Source organism: Trifolium pratense, linkage group LG6 (assembly GCF_020283565.1).
Source record: "Trifolium pratense cultivar HEN17-A07 linkage group LG6, ARS_RC_1.1, whole genome shotgun sequence".
Taxonomy (NCBI): domain Eukaryota; kingdom Viridiplantae; phylum Streptophyta; class Magnoliopsida; order Fabales; family Fabaceae; genus Trifolium; species Trifolium pratense.
Genome location: NC_060064.1, coordinates 6,153,810 through 6,174,685, shown reverse-complemented (window position 1 = coordinate 6,174,685; position 20,876 = coordinate 6,153,810). Strand labels below are relative to the sequence as shown.

Sequence of the window (20,876 nt, the reverse complement as noted above, 5' to 3'; positions counted from 1 at the left end):
GTTGTATGACTTGCGTAGAGAACCTTCCTTAATTACATGCACCCAAAATTCATTTTTTCTGTTTATGTCGTTTGATTCTTCTAATTTCTTTCCGCTATGTTTTCTTTATTTTATTTTTGTTTCAAGATTCTTTGAGGAACAGGCCGCATAATTAAAGGCTATATACATGCCTAGCTATTATGACACTAAATGTGGAATATGGCTCCCACAACTTAGTTGAAAGAAATATTCCATGTGATTGTATACCTGGATAAGAGATCATCTCGCTAGTAATGCTCCTTTCATTCTAGTGAATGGGAGGGGAGTTGGGTACATATAGGTGCTCCGACGCTAAAGTTAGTGCGAGTGTGAAGCATTTCAAAGATAAATAGAATGTACCCAACTCCTCTGTATGAGAGGAGTATATATAGCCTCAGCTGTTGATAGGTATGTTTAATGTCATCAATGACGTTTGAAAAACGGCTGAAGAGTCATGATGAGCAGTAAATGTTCATCATTTCGATGTCAGACGTTAACAGCAAAGATGCAAAATTATGTTTACGGCTGGCAATCTGAGTCCTAAATGTGTGTGAGTGCAATCAGTGCATGCATGAGTGTCATTTCAGAATAAAACTAAGATTCAAACAAGTTCCAATATTGGTAACAAAAGAAGAAGTGGAGTTCTCCTTTTACTATATAAACCATTCTGCTTCTCATTCCTCCACATAAAATAAACAGAATGGTTACTATGTTCTTATAATGTTCCATTTGTATTCTTTTGTTGGGAATTGGGGTTGCGTGTGTGCATGTATATGCACATTCTTTGCTTTGATGCTCACCAATTTCTACTATTAGCCGTAGTAACTATAGTAACCAACATGTTTAATAATGGAGAATGATCTAGAATCTAATTATTATATAATTTGAGGTAAAAACGATTTTTCTGATTAAAAGAGAAATCTTTTTAATAGCTTTTCAAAAAAAAAAAAAAATTTTACAGTGTGAGAAAATATTAAAAAAGTATTTTTTACTATTATAAACAAATATATATGGCAAGTCTTGACATTCCAACTCTATGCTCCTATATTTATGGGGTGTAATTGGACCGGTTCGAATCGATTTTTGGTCAAAAAAGTGTTCGAACTATTGAATTCTTATTGGTTCAGTTTGATTTAATTTTTGGTGTTTTTTAAAAATGAAGTCAAATCAAACTATTCGATTTGGTTCGGATATTTTAATCAGTTTGCATTTGCAAATTGCAATGTCTTTTATTTATTTTTTTCCTTGCTATTATTTTTTTAAAACAATCTATTTCATGCTCTATTTTTCAAACAACATACAAGTTATGAAAATTAATTAATTTCCATTGAATTATGAAATGGTTCACTAGAAGAAACAAACTAGTATAGTCAAAATATATCTAACTATGTGAAAAAAGAGCATAGTACTTTGTAGATTTTCCTTTTCACCATCACAAAATATCAAATTTAAATTAAATAAACTAACATAATTTTAATTAGACGAATTCGAAGTTATTTTATGTGACATATGTGGGGGCACGATTCTAAAATTTGTTGGTGTTAATTGAATCCTTAATCAATACTGCTTATTTTGGTATAAGTTGACATCTATTTTTTCAAATTTAGATAATCAGCTTATCAATTCGATCAACTTATCCTTTTCTTTTTGTGCTAAAGTTCCAATATCTTTTTAATGAAAATGCTAGAAGCTGCCCATTTGTATATTTTAGTTCTTTTTTTTCCTTTCCCGTTTAACATAAGCGAAAGCTATTTATGCCAATTAACATGGGCATATTCTTTAGTCACTCATTTTTGGTGCTTAGAAGGGACTAGAGTAGAGGCCCAAAATGAAACATGTTAGAATATTTTCTAATATTCTGTGGGCTGCAATCAATTGTGGGTTTTGGTTTTAATAAAAACGGGTTGATGTTGTTGTGATCCATTTGATGATGCTTAAGCCCGGTAATTGTGATCAGTAATAATGGGCTTGAACACTAATTTTGATTTGTGTAGAAACAAAGTGTAGGCCCAACTCTAGAGTCCATGATGGGTGGTACTAGGGTTGTTATCTTATAAATAGATAGGCTAGGTCCCCTTTGTCGTCACGTCGTCAAGCTAGCAATCAGCTGAACGCTCATTTGTTGTCTTCCCCATCAAAGACCTCAAAGATTGGAGCATGTGATTAGGCAGAGGAAGACCTTGTCTAGTATATCGATGTTTTCGATATTGATGCGCTTCCGGTAACGATGGTTTGTGATTATGATTATCAAGTAAGTGTGTTCTAATTTCATATAATATATGATCTCTAAATTGTTAATTTTTACATGTGGTATCAGAGCATGATATTATATGATTAGAACCCTAATTTTCATGTGAATCATAGACACGATTGATAGTTGAGAAATTTTTATTCCGGTATATTTGTTTTTGGATCAATCATGTTAATTTTAATTTTGGCCAGACCTAAAACTTTTAATTTATGGAATTGTGCATTCATTTGACTGTTATTCAATCGCCATTTGATAAGGAAAAGGTTGTGCCCTTTTTTTTTCAACTATGATCGAATTATCAAAGATTACAAAGTTTTGGAAATTATTTTATTTGTTTCTTCATTAACCCAGTACCACTACGTGACTGATCATTAGCATTATATATATTATGATATATCTAATCATTCATATTGGCTTTCACAAATTTTGCAAAGCATATTTGTCCATTATGGTTCCAGATTTTGTTTTAAAGGGTAACTTGGAATATGTTTGAGTTCAGATCAGGTCACTGAAAACATTAAACCCTTCATCGTTACTTCTTTGCTATAATTAACATTTGCTTCGCTTTTATTTTATCCTAAATCAATTTTAGAATTTGTGAGGCAAAATTTGGATTTGAACCTTATGGTTTTGTTGAAACAATAAATTTTAATTTGGGGTTTCCTCCACTATCAATATTTACTTGTTTAATTTTGCGATCACTGTTGGCTTCAAGAATGAGAAAATATGTTTTATTTGTTTTTCTCATCTTAAATTTTTATTTTCCGGCTATTGATTATCAAGTTGGGTTTTGATCTCAATTTTGTGATAGTAAGTTTTCTGACCTTGCAATTAGTAGGGTTTAATGTTTAACCTTGGGAGATATAAGAGAGCCTTATATATTTAATCATTGAGAAAAATAATTTTTAGCCGTGTTTGGTTTTTTTTTCTGTTTTTCGACTCTTATATTTTTATGAGGTAATTTTCCTTGGTATTGTGCAGTTTACTTATATGTCTACATATATTGCTTCAGTATTTCTATACAGTTGTTATACACAATACCATAAATCTTATTCGATGTAGCCGGTTCTGGTGGAATCAAATTTGGGACAGATTAACTATGCCATGGACACCGCATATATATTGTAGCTTTGTGTAAAAATAAGTTGGTCTTTTGAGCTTTTGTCAAAAAAAAAAAAAAAAAAATTGGTCTTTTGAGCAATTATTAAAGGCAATTGAAAATTGAATTATCTTTGCATTGATTTATTATTAGAGTCTTTTTATTATGATATAACGGTTTACTGTTGATTTGTGAGCTGTTTGAGATGACATTGTCAAAGATCTTATCGTAAAGTCATCAATGCTCATCGACTCTATTTGCAAGGATGTAAGTCACACTCTTGAAGGTTAGTTGTGCAATTATTTTTCATGTTTGCATATAAGGAGAAATTTGTTTTCAATATCGTCTACTCCTTTTGAAATAATAAATGTGCAATTATATACTAAAGTTTTGTTGTTTTTCCAGAATATTCTAAATTAAGAAACTCTCTATATAATAATTAATTGATTTCATGTTATATACTCTGATTTTAAAATTTTACTCTAATGAGTGGGAGTATTTCAAGTTTAATATTTTGAGAGTTCTATTACGGAAAAATATAAATTTAGTGTGACATTGTTTGACATGTCCATTGTGTGATAGAGAAAATAGTTGAGTATTTGTTTAAATATTTTAACACTTTTGGATTGGTAATTCAACTATAATTCTCTATCAAGTGGGAGAGTTTTACATGTCAACTATTTATAAATGTTTGTTGAGACTTAAATTGAGGAAATATTGTCTTATGGTATTTATAATAGTTTGGGACTATTTATTTTATATATATCCTCAATTGATTTAAAATTGAAGTCTCTTATTTTTCCGCTGCGTAAATTTGCATATATTATTATATTGAGTTGATTGTTTCACAGTAATGATCTCTTATGAGTTGACTGTTTAACAGTAATGATCTCTCTCCCCAACTAAAGACATATAGTTATATGTGAAAACTTTTAATTATTGATTCCTATGCGAGAGATTTCGTGTGTTGGTATAGGCCGTTACCACCAAAGTGGAACCGCTTATATTGATTGATGAGATTTTCTTTGTAGTTTGAGGAATGGTTTTAATTATAACATGTAATTTTCTGCCCAAAGGTGATTATTATATGTTACGATTAAAAATTAATTTGAGATGAAGTTATTGGAGGATGTATTGATCGGAAGAAATTTGCCTGCCTAAAGGTAACAACTTTCAAAGTTCAATGTATACTCATTGATTAACTCATCTGAGGTTTTGACTAAGGTTTTGACCTTAGTTGGTGCATTCTGCCCAAAGGTGATTGTACTATTATATTGGCCGCTTTTGATAATACTAATCCAATTTGGTTTTAATTCAAATGAATATCTTAAATTATAAGAAATGGATGCAAGACTTGGAGTTTCTTTAAAAATTGTGAAGGAACATTTGGATAAGTGGGAGTTTTAATATACCACTTGATTAGTGGGAGATAACTTATATTCTTTTGATATGCTTGATTAGTGGGAGTTTGAATTTTATATTAACTCCTTTTATAAATTTGAAATATAAAAATATTTGAGCTCAGTGTTGTTGGGATCACTATGCCGGTGATCAACACTATTTTGGAGCTGAGGCATTATATAAATAAATATTATAGCTCAGTGTTGTTGGGATCACTATGCCGGTGATCAACACTATTTTGGAGCTGAGGCATTATGTGTAAACATAAATAAATAAATTAAGCTCAGTGTTGTCGGGATCACTTAGCCGGTGATCAACACTATTTTGGAGCTGAGGCATTATGGTATCTTAAGAACCATGTAATTTCTCTGGCTTTGAGGCATTTGAGAGAAATTATGTCTAAAATATTGGAGCTCGATGTTGATTAGATCATTATACTGCAGTAGTCAACATTGTTTTGGAGCTTGGACTTGTGGTATCTTATGGACCATAGAATTTCTCTGGCTTTAAGGCATTTGAGAGAAATTGAGGACTGACGAAGAAAATGATAGTATGGTTGAGATCACAAACATATCATTTTCTCGCTACACTCTACACAAATGACTAGTCGACGGAGTTTGGTGGTATTTGTAACCATGGAAGGTGTTGTGTCGATAATGATATAATTACCGCTATGATTCGATATCATTTAACTTTTGTTGGACGAAGTCTTAATTAGATGTTGCATCTTTGGATCAATGTGGCCACGTTAAAATATGTTGTCAACCCGAGAGTCGTTTTCAAAATGTTTTATTCAAATTAAATATACACAATTGATTTTGCCCAAGTGAGAGAATGTTAGAATATTTTCTAATATTCTGTGGGCTGCAATCAATTGTGGGTTTTGGTTTTAATAAAAACGGGTTGATGTTGTTGTGATCCATTTGATGATGCTTAAGCCCGGTAATTGTGATCAGTAATAATGGGCTTGAACACTAATTTTGATTTGTGTAGAAACAAAGTGTAGGCCCAACTCTAGAGTCCATGATGGGTGGTACTAGGGTTGTTATCTTATAAATAGATAGGCTAGGTCCCCTTTGTCGTCACGTCGTCAAGCTAGCAATCAGCTGAACGCTCATTTGTTGTCTTCCCCATCAAAGACCTCAAAGATTGGAGCATGTGATTAGGCAGAGGAAGACCTTGTCTAGTATATCGATGTTTTCGATATTGATGCGCTTCCGGTAACGATGGTTTGTGATTATGATTATCAAGTAAGTGTGTTCTAATTTCATATAATATATGATCTCTAAATTGTTAATTTTTACATAACAAAACAACACTATTAATATGTTTGAATGGTGAATTTGAAGAAATCACGATGAGACTATGATTTTGTTGAACGTAACACCCATCAAACATTGCAACATTGCACTCGTCCAAGGAGGACACGATCTAGCATGAGTTCACCAACAAATTTGCAACGTCATTAGCTTCTCTGTAAATATATAGACTTTATTTATCTCTCGATTTTTAGCACAACAATTTGATTTGGTCCAACGGTGCACGTGCACTAATAAGGATGTGAGGATTACAACAATCATGCATGGATATGTTTTCTATATATGTTTTCTATATGCATCATCAATTAATCAATTATCAACCCTTGACAAAATGGTTAAGGGACGTAAATATATATTGTTCATATATGTGACACACATATTACTAATACAAAAACAGTTGACCATGGGATCAAATAATAATTAAGAAATACAAATTAGCATTTTGGTGGTTGGCAATGCAATCAAGGGTCGTTCATTCAATAATAAAACTAATGTTTTTGAGAGGCCTAAAGCCACAAAGCCGCGCACAGGTACTATCACAAATAACACCTCCACACCACACGATGATCATTCCTTCACGCCCCATCAGTGTTTTTGTTTTGTAACCCCTCTTTTACTGTTGTTGTTCGTAAACAAAAAGTATTTAGTAATTAGGTGAGATCTTGATTTTCTTAAGCAAAATTAATTTGTCAGCGGACTATTACCAACTCCTGCTGATACTGATGGTCCCATATACTACTAGCTACTTGGGGAGGAATTAACGATCACAAGTTCGTTGTCCAAAGTGTTTATGGGATGCAATGCCAGAATTATCCAGCTATAATTTATCAAAAATAAAAATAAAAATTATCCAGCTATAGAGCGAGCAAGCGGTCCAAACATAAAAACGTCCAAATTCTTGTTTTAAAGTCCATTAGGCCTCATATAATTTAGAGTGAATTCTTATGTCAAAAAAAAACTAAATAATTTAGAGTGAATTTTTCTTTTCGCCCCCTCGAGTCTTGCAATTATATCCTCTTGCAATATAGATGTGATGTGAGTGTGTAAATAATGAAAATTGAGAACAAAAATAGGTCGTATCCTAATATGTGAATCTTATAAAATCTGATATTTTTATATCTCTTACTTTTTCTTCACCCCTATTTAATTACGTCCCCCAATTCACTACTTAAATAGTGAGACGGTATTTTTGAAATTTATCGGGACATGCGAGAAGAGCATGAGGACACGGAAAGATGAAGTCATTTGAACTTTGGAGTATTTATAAAGTAGTTCAGTTTGTGTGGAAGCCCGTAAGTATTGTAAAAAGATAATTATTTTTGTCATCCTACTGGTTACTCGCGCGCCCTACGATTTCTCAATTTTATCATTCCGCTACTTAGGTAGCGGACGTTAAAAAAATCAAAATTTTTGAAAAATAACGTCCGCTACTTAAGTAGCGGATGTTATAAAGGTAGGGTGTTTTGAGGGGTGTCTGCTACCTAAGTAGCGGACAAGATATTTTGGTAATTTCGTAGGATACGTCCCCGAATGAGTCTTGTAAAAGTCTCTTGTTCAATACTCTCAACCAGGATAATAAGTTTTTTTTTCTTCTTCTTTTTGTCCTTTTTAAACTATTGCCGAGGCCCATAATTTATTTATTGTAGTAAAAAACAATGCTTTTTAAATATTGCTGAGTCCTATATTTTATAAAGTGGTTTAAAACAATTATTACCAATTTTGGTATTTTTTTTCAAGTATTTTGGTAACTGGAAATTTCATCTTAAAAGTGAATAAATAGAATGTTTGGAGTTCGAACTTCGGCGTTTACATATAATAATGTGATGTCCCTACAAATTGAGCTAAGTGGTCATATTTTTTTAAGTTTTCTTTTATGAGAATAAAAAAATTGTTTCCTATAAATATTGAATAAAAAATTTAGTTAAATTTGGATAATATTGATATTTTTAAATTGAATCAAACAAATTAAATTAGACTCACAATTAGTAGTCTAGTTTTATCATTTTAATCAAGAAATCAGTAATGATAAAACTATTAGACCACTAATTGTGATTGAGGTGAAGTATTACTTATGTTAGTGTTTTTTTTAAGTTGAATTTTGATTTATATACAATATCTCTATCAATTGATTATATTCGGAATGTTTTTTTTTTAGCTATATTCATTATTTATTTAGAAGTTAAAAATATGAATATATATTTAGTTGATAACACAGAAAACTATTTGAAGTATAACTTATATACATGAATAAAAATAGTGTTGAATTAATGAGAAAATATAAAATAAAATATGAACATGATACGTGTTGAGCTAAAAACATGGTTGCACAAAAATGGGTTTAAACAAATGACACATGTCCAATACGTGGCTAATTATGCGATCGAACTCGGGAACTTGCCCTCTGAATTTTCTTCTGTCTATTACGGCCTTTCACTATTCTTTTTTGTCTAAATATTCATTTATATGCCTTATTTTGTGGGGTACCCTTAGTTGAAATGCATCGTATGGTGTAAGATAGTTACTAAATTTTTAGTACACCATCCTTATATATCTACTTCTTTTGTTTCTGTTTGTTTTCTATAGCTCACTCACTATTCAAACTCAATATCTTAAGTAAGCTTTAAACTTTTGACATTGCCACTATAAGAGCTTTACAATAGCTAGCTACCTTGCATTTTCAGGTACTTTTATTTCTCTATAACTTTGAAGGTTAATTAATTAGTACTAGCATTATAGAGTTTTTTTGTTTTTTGTTTTTTACTAAACTAAGCATTATAGAGTTTTGAGTTTAGTAGTTTAGAGAATAATGCTTCTTTTATGTTATGGTTAAAATATGATATTTTGTTAGTATTATATTTATAGAAGATTAATTTATTTTTCTATCTTCCTTCATTTGGCCACCAAGTGATTACCAAATGAGGTAACACTCTTTTCCTTTTGTGGACAAACAACAAAGTTTTTCTACCCACCAAATATTCCTCACTACTAAATTTATTCTAGTTTTTTAACATGTCATTTCAATGCATGTGAATAAAGAATTATTTTATTCTCTAGAATAAAATTCAATTTAATTTATCTTTCCTTTTAATCAAAGGTCTAGCTAGATTGGATCTCGATTTCGAGTAGAGAAATTTTGGTTGGAAAGACAGGATCGACCGTGTGTTTCTAAGAGATTTTCGAAAGACAGTACTCAAGATTTTGAGTAGAGAAAATTTGGTTGGGAGTAGTGGATCGATCCTTGGGAGAGGAGATTTTTGGAAGAAGATTAATCATTATTCATGAAATACTTATACTTTTCATCAGACATTCTTTTATGATCTTATTTTTGGTCAAGCCTTTTAATAAAATTTAACAATTATCCTTAATAGATTAACATTTTTTTATAAATACAAAAATGTCTTCCTTTTTTGGTGTATATCGAGTTTTATGGGACTCAAATTGAAACAAAGATTGTGGTTAGTCTAGAAGAGACTGATGTCAACGGATCTAAGTGATCTTGAGTAAAAAATGTCTTCTTTAATTCAGTGGTGATTGACCTGAACTTGGTAGGAATGATAACAGTTTCATCCCCGCAAATGCGATCGAAATGGGCTGAAACCATTTGATATCAGAACCGACCCCGAACCAGAGTAGGCGGTCCAGTGAGCCGGTCTTTGATTATTTATTATTTTACCATAAATAGATCTGCAGTGTGAAGTTTCCTTTGCACTGAAGCAGTCTTCTGTTGCTTGCTTCGGTTTTGATAGACACATGGTGGTGTAGTTTCATCTTTGGAGGTGGGTTCTGACCAAATACAACATCAAATTCAGTGGGCTCGAGAATCAAGTCCAACAATATACCTAGCTTTGGATAATATTAAATAATGCAGTAAAACATGATGTTTTCTCTTCGGGCCCCCCGTGTTTCTTTTATACCCCCAATATTCCAATTTTGCCCTTGTGAAAAATTCGGTTCGCAGGAACCGAATTTTTTCTAGTGCAAATTCAGAGTAAATTTCGGTTTTTAGAAACCGAAATTTGTTTTCAAGGCAAAAAAAAACTTCGGTTTCTACGAACCGAAGTTTTTTCAAGGGCAAAATTGGAAACTTAGGGGGATAAAAGAAACACGGGGGGTGGGGAGAGAAAACATCGTAAAACATATTACCATTATTAAGGGTATCTTTTTGCACCCCTAAATAAGAGAAAAATTAATTGAGTGTGACAGAGGTGAGAGTGAGAGGTCCAGCCCACCCCACCCCACCAACCCTTAACTTATTCACCAAACTGGTATTATTATATATTGAAAATATCAAAACTATTCTACAAATTTACAACTTTTTATTTATGTTCTTTAAAAAAAATATGTATTTTAAATTTGCATAGGCTATAGTAGATAATATCATCCTCATAGCCAAATGTGATTGGTTTCTTTGGTAAATGGATACCTCATACACTACAAAGGCGTGAATTCAACTCAACTCTCCTGGCGTAAGGAGGGCATGAATCCAATGCAGTCAAACTATATGGAGTCGGGACATACAAACCTTAAAATTTTAAATTCAGATTTTAGCTACTTTTTAAATATAAAATTGAGTTTTAAAACTGTTCCGTTCAAAATGTAGTGTCCAAAATGTAGTGCAGTCAGGAATGACTGCACTCAAACCTAGTCCGGGTAAGGATGTCAACACTCTTGAGTCTAGTAGGCATGACATTCTCTCACCCTAGTGAGTATGGGATTCAACTAACTTAATCTCTTCTTTTTTATCAAAAAATAAAATAAAATCATCCACATAAAATAAATTACAGTTGCTTACACCTTCAACAAATTTTCATCATATTCATGTATTATAACCAGGAGTTGGAACATATGTAGTATTATAATTCCTAATAATTCAATTCAAATACATGCATGACAGAAGCAAAATGGCTGTATTGTAGTATTATTATCTTGAAGCAGTCCACTTTTCCACACGTTGACAAAGGATTCTAATTTTTGTTAAGGTTCTATATTAATTTTCTTTTATAAAATAAAACAAGAAACAAAAAGCTTATGTTGACTTATTTGTCGTTAACAGAGTATTGTTTGTTTGTTTTAATAAGTTTGCATTGATATTAAATTCTTACACTCTCAATTTGATTAGAAAATGTTAATGTGTTGCAAAGGCTTTTCATATTAACAAATACATAGTCTGATGTATGCAGTGCTGAATACGGAGCACGCATAAGAAGAAAATGGTGGTAAGGGACGGTGAGATGAATTGGCAACAAGGGGAGGTAGATTCGTTGCAGAGGGAAGAAGAAGCGATCAAGAATGACGTCAACAATGGCATCCCATCATCACTTGGAAGACAATCATCCTCGATATACTCACTCACTCTTGACGAGTTTCAACACTCTCTTTGTGATAGCGGCAAGAATTTCGGGTCGATGAACATGGACGAGTTCCTCAGTAGTATCTGGAATGCAGAAGAAAATCAACAAGCTGCTTCCAACAATAATAATAACAACAGCAGCAACAACAATAACTTATCTGTAATTCAGAAAGATAGCACACAGGCGAGTCTTCCTCGACAAAATTCGCTGTCGATTCCAGCACCTCTTTGTAGGAAAACTGTTGAACAAGTTTGGTCTGAGATACACAAAGAACAACAGCACCATCACAATAATAACAATGTTGCCCAAAATACTGAGTCTACCCCTCGACAACCGACTTTTGGAGAGATGACCTTGGAGGATTTCTTGGTTAAAGCTGGGATAGTTAGGGAACAACATTCTGCTATGCCAGTTGCATTAGCACCACCACCTCCAGCAGCAGCAGCATCTCACCGACCACAGCAGCATTATGCCGCGGTGTATCCAAATAACAACTCTACAATGGCTCAGGCTGCTTCTTTTGCTATTGGTGGTGGCGCTGGGAATGTCGTTGTACCACCTTACCAAGCTGTGGCTCAAGGAGGTGGGGCAGTTGGAGAGCCTTCGGTTTCAGGATATGCTGGAAATGGTAAGAGGGATGGTATAGGAACGGGGTATCCAGCCCCTCCAGGGGTTTGTTATGGAGGGAGAATGGTGAATGGAGGAGCAGGCGGTTATGCCGTCCCAGTGCCACAAACTATGGGAATGGGCGGACCGGTTAGTCCAGTTTCATCCGATGGCATTGGTAACGACAACTCGGGTGGACCATTTGGGCTTGACATGAGTGGTTTAAGAGGAAGAAAGAGGATGGCTGATGGTCCTGTTGAAAGGGTAGTTGAGAGAAGGCAAAGAAGAATGATCAAGAATAGAGAGTCAGCAGCAAGATCTAGAGCCAGAAAACAGGTTCCTGAAATTACCTATCTACAAATATCTGAATTATTTTATATTCTTTGGTACTTAGAATTGGCAATGTGTAAATATAAATACTTTATTAACTCTGCACAGTGAGTTTAATCTATAGTTTATATTTGACATAATACTCTTAATAAGATTCCTTTGTGAAACCTTTTAATTTCTTGCAGGCATACACAGTTGAATTAGAAGCAGAACTGAACCAATTAAGAGAAGAGAATTCTCAACTGAAACAAGCACTGGTATTGCCAAACAACATGAACTATTATAGAACATTGATAGTTTTTTCCTTAAGTGATTCAATTATACTGACAAAGATTGTCGTTCTTTTATTCTTCAGGCCGAACTCGAGAGGAGAAGAAGACAACAGGTAACCAATGATGATCTAAATGAAAACTACTTTTTTTGAAGCAAATGACTTGAAATGACATCTAAATTACTATATTCTGATTTCCTGATGCAGTGTTTAGAGGAAACAAATGTGAGAGTTCAAACTAAAGCTCAGAAGGCAAAAGAGAAACTAAGAGGCTTAAGAAGGAACACAAGTTGTCATCTTTGAAGAAATCATCACATGGTAAACAGTGAAATTCTTGGTGCATGAGTGCATTTTCTGGTGTAGTTAAACTGAGAAAAAAGTGCACAACATTGCAGATCAAGAACCAAGAAGAAAATTTACTGAATTCAAAACCAGTTAGTTAAAAGATAGAGAAGGAAACAAAGGGAATGGTGAGTGTGAATTTTGTTGGAGAGCAAATTTTCCACTGTTTGCAAGGATTGAATCATCTAATTTGGATTGACTCTTGCAAATGATATAACTAGCTAGCTACTCAAATTTGTACAATATAGTATAGTAGTTAATCTTTGAAGTTGCCTTGTTATGCATGTGAACTGTTTTTGGTTGAAGCTACAATATATATAGTACCAGCTATGAATGAATGCAAATAAGTAGATATGATTTTCTTAATTAATTGCCACAATCAATTTATATTTAAATCAACATTTGAGTATCCTTTGTATAGCATAACAATTTTTTGTTTTGGTGCATTTGAGTTCAAATTACACTATAATAACACTATGGTAGCTTAGCTGCCATATCTTCATACATTTTGAAGCATGCTACCTTAAGCAATAATTCATCCAACTCCGATGTGCATATCCAAACATGCTAGTAAAATGCTAACAAGGCTACTGACTATAGTAAAGTTCAAGTAAAATGTTACTTCTATATAAATTCAAAATTAAATATGTATAACTTTGGTGTATTTTCTTGTATCTCAGTGAGAAACTGAGACTCAATTTGACTGAACTTTTTTTTATATAAAAATAGAGTCAGTGATAGCGGTTCCTCCAGCTGGGATAGTGGAGGGGCGGAGCGGTTAGTGTCAGTTAGTGGCCGCTCCAGCTGGGATAGCCCGCCGGTTAGTGGCCACTCCAGCTGAGCCTGCTGGTTGGGATATCCCGCTTTTGTGTACCATTACATGAGGCTGCGAGTGAAAATATTTCTTTATAAATTAAATAACAATTAAATAATTTTAAAATAATATATTATATCAGTAATTATTAAATATTGTTTCAAATAAAAAATAACTATTTTACCAAAACAAAATAAAAAATAACTACATATATATTTAGTATAAAAATAAAAATATCTAGATATATACGTATATAGTATTAGTTATATATAGTTATATATATTAAATCATTCAAATAGCGGCTATCCCGCGCTATACGTTATTCCGCTATCTGAGTTTTGAGGTTGGCCGCTGATTGACTACTATTTCAATATTGCCTAAACCTTCTCATGACTGAGTTTTATATATAGCCCCAGAGTCCTATGTTATAAAGATTACCGCATGTTATTTTTTATTTTATTTTCTTGAACGGCAATATATTATTATTAATAACTGATCTCTGCACAAGACGAACAGAGGTTGAGAAAAGCGGAATTACAAAACAAAGACGCCGTATATAAGTAGAACATCAATGAAGAAAGCCAAAAACAGACACTACCACATATGTCATTTGTATAGTGAAGCAGTAAAAAAATAAAAAATAAAAACAGGAGAAAACAGAATTTAAAACCTTAGGTTGAAATGGTAGCTGAAGATACACAAAAAGAAAAGGAAATCTTTCTTCTACAGAGAACCTTTAACTTTCTTAATTAAAAAAAACAAGAATCTATAACTAGAAATGAACAATGTTTGGGCTACTTGAGGAAAAGGACACAAGAAAGTCAGGGAACATGGAAGTACCTTCCTTGTTGAATGAGATTGATACTTTGACAGCAATGATTGAGTGTGGCTGAACCTACTACTCATAATGAAAATCAAACTTTACATGACTATATTTTCTTACTAGTTGAAGCATGAATTCAGAAAATCTAGAAAAAGTTTGAAGCTCTTCATGTGGTTTAACCTCAGCAATGTAACCATAAATGACCAATTTCTTTAGGTTAGGACATCCTTCCAAAAGTCCAGCTACCCAAACTGAGAAAAGATCACTGATTGTAGTCCATCCAAGTTCTAACACAACCACATTCATAAGAGAAGACAAACCCTGCAAGCCATAATGAAGCACTCCATCTTTTAAATCATAACTTAAGGAAAGGTGTGTTAGTCTTGGAAAACAAGCAGAAATGGTTTCTATATCAACAACCTCATCCTCATTATCAAAAACAACACTCCACAGTCTAAGCTTTTTTAAATTTGACGCTTTCGAGATCATGTTATAAAATTCCGGCCACAAAATTGTGGAGTGAAAAACATCTAGAATCTCAAGGTTCTCCGTACTATCCCCAATGTCGAGATGGATAACACTCACATCCTCGATCTTCAATACTTTCAATGTCCCTTTACCGATCAATTCGAAAACCTCAAAGGTACAATCTGTCAGATGTAGATTCTCGAGTGATTCCGCTTCCAATATGAATCTATCGACAACAAATGACTCGATAAAGAACTCCTTCAAAGAAGAGCTGTTGAGCTCTATGGAAGCCTGCAAATCCGACATAGCGATATCTGGACTAACTATAGAAAAAGTTTCAAGTTTCGGACATGCAGAAAGCAGAAGACTCAAATCCAACGCCGAGATGCTAACGGAACTCAACGACAACGACTTCAAGCAAGGAAATTTGTGATACCTTGGGTCAACACGCAAGATAGGGTTACGAGCCAAGGACAAAACTTCCAATCTTTCCCTGCCGCATTTATCAATGATATTGAAATCAGGCCATGTTCTCACATTATAACGCAGCTGGCGCAAAGTATCCCTTGTAGACATAACCCAAGCAATGACAGGAGTAACATTAAACACATGGTCATAATCCATTAAAATTGTTAAGCACTGCAATCCTCTAGTTTGAAAAAGTGTACAAGTGATAAACATTTCCAAGTGACCAGAACAAACTTCGCCATATATGTGCCAATCACGAGTATTGAAAGAAAGAGCGTGGAGGTAATTGTGCCAAGCATCTTTCCATTTCTTGCAAGTTAAGGATGCAATCACAATATCCCTAGCAGACCCAAGATGGGATAATATGATACCAATTACTTCAACAGGAAAATTCTCCATAGCATAACAAAAATTAACAAAACCAATGTTTCAATAAAAAGTCTTAAATTATCAAAACCTGACAAAAAATCACAAAATAAACTCAATGTGAGTATAATTTGACAAAAAATAATAACAATAATAATCTGGAATTTATTAATTTAATTCCTAATTTCGTATACACCGAAAAAACATAAAGTTTTTTAACATTAGGCTTGTATTAATCCTCTGGTTCCCAGATAAGAGGGACGGGACAGTAATTCAGAGTTCGGACGCGAGGTAAGTAAAGTCTGACCAAGATTGTTCCTACCAGGAATCGGATTCTTCGAAACTATTGGTGAACTCATTAATCACTTGAGCTTATTATTAACAGTATACTATTTGATTAATCATAACTGTTCGATTATTAAAAAAAATGGACTTTCATCGTATCTAATTTAAAAGTGATTCAAAAGATGTTTGTGATCGGATGACAAATACAATCAAGAAGGTTTTATACAGGCAATGCATCAAGATATATAATTGTGAAGTAAATAAGTAAAAATCAAAACTTTATGAATGAATCAGTTTCTGGGTCATTAAAATTATAACTTTTTTGCAAAGAACGTGAAGTTAGTATTGAAGTGTAGAATTAAAGAAAGAAAGATTAAAGGAAAGATGAAAGATAGAAAAGGCTTACTTTGGAGAATGAAAAGAAGGTTATTGTCATGTTTTCAAAGAAAGATTGAAAAGCGATGAAACAGAACTCGGAGAGGTTCCTCACGACGATGGAGAAGGGTTCTACTTACTTGTGTGCAATTGTCTCGTGTTATCAAATTGAATTTATAAAAATAGTAACTAGTATTTTTTTGAAAAAATCTTTGTTTATTGTATGAAAATCAATAGTATATGCATCGTTGTGGATTTTATGAAGAAAAGAAAAAAAAAAAAAAAAAAAAAAAAATATATATATATATATATATATATGCGCAGGTCTGCAGTGATAAATATTTATTCAATAGTTTTATGTATCATTGGCCTCGATTTTTCATATAGGAATGTAACTAAAATATCTCCTTGAAAAAGGATCTTCCCATAATGGTTGTGAATGGTTGCTCCTGGAGTCGCCAAATAGGGGTTAGCCGCTCTTATTATTACAGAATTCATTTGAACGGATGTTTCACGAGACTTTTTATGTATTTTTTCCATGTAATTTTTATATTTGTTAGTGACAAATATTTATTCTATTTTTTATGTATCAGTGATAAATATTTGTCTTATGTTATTTTATATTTATTAATGACTAGCGGCCAGACAGGGCGTGTTTCGCACCTGTTTGTATCTATTATGTAAATTTATGTAAAAAAAAAAAATACATGTCTTATGTTATGGTAAGTTTGTTAATAAAAAAATATTTTTGCCGCTAAAAAAAATGTCTTATGTTATGGTGAGTTTGCTGCTAAAAAAAATTAACGGTATTGTTGGTATTATGAAAAATTCACACCAAAATTTTTTGTATCCTCTTTATATATAGGTATAGATAAGTGTTTATCCCTCAACTACACATAAAAACCTTACTACTTCTCGGTGGTGATGCAAGTGCACGGTGAGCGTAGTAGCCCCCTCGGGAGTCAGCGAGACGTAGCAAGTAACCCTTCACATATAGGATTGTCCTGACAGTGACTCGCTTCCGTTGTAGTCATCGTAGTCTTTTAGCGGCCTTCCTATACAATTTTAGTGAATTATGCTGCGAGAGGAAGTCGTAGTCCAGCGTTCTCACCAACTAGTGAGCCGTCACAAAGTCGGGATAGGTGCAAAAGCTATTCGACTTAGCCACCTTTTTTCGCCTTTCGTCTTTTCCAGTAAGCATTGGTTATCCTCTTATGAATCTAATCCCCGAAGACCTGAGCTAAGCCCCCTAAGGCCTGCGCGGGGAAGGAGGAACAATAGTGTTCTAGTGCCAGCTATGAATGCATGCAAATAAGTAGATATGATTTTCTTAATTAATTGCAAAAATCAATTTATATTTTAAATCAACAGTTGAGTATCCTTTGTATAGCATAACAGTTTTTTGTTTACACTATAATAACACTATGGTAGCTTAGCTGCCATATCTTCATACATTTTGAAGCATGCTACCTTAAGCAATAATTCATCCAACTCCGATGTGCATATCCAAACATGCTAGTAAAATGCTAACAAAGCTACTGACTATAGTAAAGTTCAAGTAAAATTTTACTTCTATATAAATTCAAAATTAAATGTGTATATAAATGTTTTTATAACTTTGGTGTATTTCCTTGTTATCTGGTGAGTCACTGAGACTCAATTTAACTAAACTTTTTCTTTTATAAAAATATACTAACAATGTGGATTAGTTGCTAGCAAGCGGAGTGGTAGCGTGCCACTATGAGAAGGCCGGTAGCAGAGCAGTAAGTGATAGAGACCACTCCAGCCAGGATAACAGAGGGGTGGAGCGGTTAGCAGACACTTCGGCGGGGATAGTCCGCTTTTGTGTTTTCATCGCTGATCTTTTGTGTTTTCATAGAGTACGAAGCACTTTAAAATCGCAATCTGCTAGGCTGAGTGAAAATATTTCATATAAAATTAAACTTATAAAATAACATAATTAAATAATTGTAAAATAATATATTATATCAGTAATTATTAAATATTGTTTTAATTTAGAAATATACATATATAGTATTAATTATATATAGTTTTTTTTATAAGGATATTATATATTAAATCATTCGAATAGCGGCTATCTCACTACACGTTATCTTCGATTGACTACTATTTCAACCTTCCCTAAACCTTTTCATGACTGAGTTTTATATATAGCACCAGAGTCCTACTCCTACGTTACAAAGATTACCACATATGTTATTTGTATAGTGAAGCAATAAAAAAACAGGAAAAAAAACACAATTTAAAACCTTAAGTTGAAATGGTGGTACAATGGTATTCCAGGTTTAAGATTTAAGGATGGAGCTAAAGATAAACAAAAAGAAAAGGAAATCTTTCCTTTACAGAGAACCTTTAACTTGCTTAAGTAAAAAAAACAAGAATCTATAACTTTACAAATGAACAATGTTTGTGCTACTTGAAGAAAATGACACAAGAAAGTCATGGAACATGGAAGTACCTTCCTTGTTGAATGAGATTGATACTTTGACAGCAATGATTGAGTGAGTGTGGCTGAACTGAACCTACTACTCATAATCAAAATCAAACTTTACATGACTATATTTTCTTCCTAGTCGAAGCATGAATTCAGAAAATCTAGCAAAAGTTTGAAGCTCTTCATGTGTTGAGACCTCAAAAATATAACCATAAATGACCAACTTTTTTAGATTAGGACATCCTTCCAAAAGTCCAGCTACCCAAACTGAGAAAAGATCACTGATTGTAGTCCATCCAAGTTCTAACACAACCACATTCATAAGAGAAGATAAACCCTGCAAGCCATAATGAAGCACTCCATCTTTTAAATCATAACTTAAGGAAAGGTGTGTTAGTCTTGGAAAACAAGCAGAAATAGTCTCTATATCAACAACCTCGTCCTCGTTGTCAAAAACAACACTCCACAGTCTAAGCTTTTTTAAATTTGACGCTTTCGAGATCATGTTATAAAATTCCGGCCACAAAATTGTGAAGTGCAAAACATCTACAATCTCAAGGTTCTCTGTACTATCCCCAATGTCGAGATGGATAACACTCACGTCATCGATCTTCAGTACTTTCAGCGTCCCTTTACCGATCAATTCGAAAACCTCAAAGGTACAATCTTTCAGATGTAGATTCTCGAGTAAATCCGCTTCCAATATGAATCTATCGACATCAAATGACTCAATAAAGAAATCCTTCAAAGAAGAGCTGCTGAGCTCTATGGAAGCCTGCAAATCCGACATAGCAATATCTGGACTAACTATAGAAAAAGTTTCAAGTTTCGGACATGCAGAAAGCAGAAGACTCAAATCCAATGCTGAGATGCTAACGAAACTCAACGACAAAGACTTCAAGCAAGGAAATTTGTGATACCTCGGGTCAACACGCAAGATAGGGTTGTGAGCTAAGGACAAAACTTCCAATCTTTGCCTTCCGCATTTATCAATGATATTGAAATTAGGGGACGTTCTCACATTATAACGCAGCTGGCGCAAAGTATTCCTTGTATACATAACCCAAGCAATGACAGGAGTAACATTAAACGTATGATCATCATCCATAAAAATCGTTAAGCACTGCAATCCTCTAGTTTGAAGAAGTGTACGAGTGATAACCATTTCCATGTGACTAGAACAAATTTCGCGATATAGGTGCCAATCACGAGTATCGAAAGAAAGAGTATGGAGGTGATTGTGCCAAGCATCTTTCCATTTCTTGCAAGTTAAGGATGCAATCACAATACCCCTAGCAGACCCAAGATGGGATAATATTGTACCAATAACTTCAACAGGAAGATTCTCCATAGCATAACAAAAAATCACAGAACCAATGTTTCAATAAAAAACAGTCTAACTTATCAAAACCTGACAAAAATCACAAAATAAACTCAATGTAAGCATAAATTGACCAAAAACAATAACAATAAATTACTAGTAAATTACGAATTTAATTCATATACGCCGCCAGCCTAAAGTTGTTTAACATTAGACTATTTATTTTTTTTTGGTATTAATCCTCTGGTTCTCAAAGAAGAGGGCCGTTAATCCAGAGTTCGGCCGCGAGGTAAATAAAGTCTGACCAACAATTGTTCTTACAGGAATCGAACATCAACTCGCTGAACGATTAGTGAACTCATTAATCACTAGAACTTGTTAACACTATACTATTCAATTAATCATAACCGTTGGATCATTACAAAAAAATTGTCTTTCATCGTATCTAATTTAAAAGTGATGCAAAAGATGGTTTGTGATTGGTTGACAATGAAGAAAGTTTTACACAGGCAG

At 33.3% G+C, this 20,876-nt stretch overlaps 3 protein-coding genes across 7 annotated transcripts; 1 reads left to right on the top strand and 2 right to left on the bottom strand.

Moving 5' to 3' along the window:
• The first annotated feature begins 8,681 nt into the window (after nt 1–8,681).
• On the top strand, nt 8,682–13,358 carry LOC123890394 (protein ABSCISIC ACID-INSENSITIVE 5). 4 transcript variants are annotated; one of them, XM_045939998.1, is made up of 5 exons: nt 8,682–8,769; nt 11,269–12,381; nt 12,561–12,632; nt 12,731–12,760; nt 12,854–13,358. In XM_045939998.1, the coding sequence occupies exons 2-5, from the start codon at nt 11,299–11,301 to the stop codon at nt 12,947–12,949; spliced, it is 1,281 nt and encodes a 426-aa protein (XP_045795954.1). In that variant the 5' UTR covers nt 8,682–8,769; nt 11,269–11,298; the 3' UTR covers nt 12,950–13,358. The 4 variants fall into 4 exon arrangements, with proteins under 4 accessions (XP_045795954.1, XP_045795955.1, XP_045795956.1 ...); XM_045939999.1 differs by having other exon boundaries at nt 8,701–8,769; nt 11,255–12,381; XM_045940000.1 differs by lacking the exon at nt 8,682–8,769 and adding an exon at nt 10,690–10,738.
• Nucleotides 13,359–14,464: 1,106 nt separating this feature from the next.
• On the bottom strand, nt 14,465–15,960 carry LOC123890393 (F-box/LRR-repeat protein At1g67190-like). The gene has a single exon (XM_045939997.1). The coding sequence runs from the start codon at nt 15,958–15,960 to the stop codon at nt 14,701–14,703; it is 1,260 nt and encodes a 419-aa protein (XP_045795953.1). The 3' UTR covers nt 14,465–14,700.
• Nucleotides 14,465–20,393, bottom strand: LOC123890392 (F-box/LRR-repeat protein At1g67190-like). 2 transcript variants are annotated; one of them, XR_006802827.1, is made up of 2 exons: nt 19,067–20,393; nt 14,465–16,018 (listed from the first exon to the last, which is right to left on the bottom strand). XR_006802827.1 is itself a non-coding variant. In XM_045939996.1 (1 exon), exon 1 carries the CDS (start codon nt 20,391–20,393, stop codon nt 19,134–19,136), a length of 1,260 nt encoding a protein of 419 aa, XP_045795952.1. In that variant the 3' UTR covers nt 18,843–19,133. The 2 variants fall into 2 exon arrangements, 1 of the variants encoding a protein (XP_045795952.1); XM_045939996.1 differs by lacking the exon at nt 14,465–16,018 and having other exon boundaries at nt 18,843–20,393.
• Between the last annotated feature and the right edge of the window lie 483 nt (nt 20,394–20,876).

Excerpts from the sequence above, each read along its gene's own strand:
- LOC123890392 (XM_045939996.1), bottom strand. The coding sequence starts at position 20,393 with ATGGAGAATCTTCCTGTTGAAGTTATTGGTACAATATTATCCCATCTT.
- LOC123890393 (XM_045939997.1), bottom strand. The coding sequence starts at position 15,960 with ATGGAGAATTTTCCTGTTGAAGTAATTGGTATCATATTATCCCATCTT.
- LOC123890394 (XM_045939998.1), top strand. The coding sequence starts at position 11,299 with ATGGTGGTAAGGGACGGTGAGATGAATTGGCAACAAGGGGAGGTAGAT. Across the intron at positions 12,633-12,730 it reads CTCAACTGAAACAAGCACTG|GCCGAACTCGAGAGGAGAAG; the intron begins GTATTGCCAAAC and ends TTTATTCTTCAG. Across the intron at positions 12,761-12,853 it reads AGAGGAGAAGAAGACAACAG|TGTTTAGAGGAAACAAATGT; the intron begins GTAACCAATGAT and ends TTCCTGATGCAG.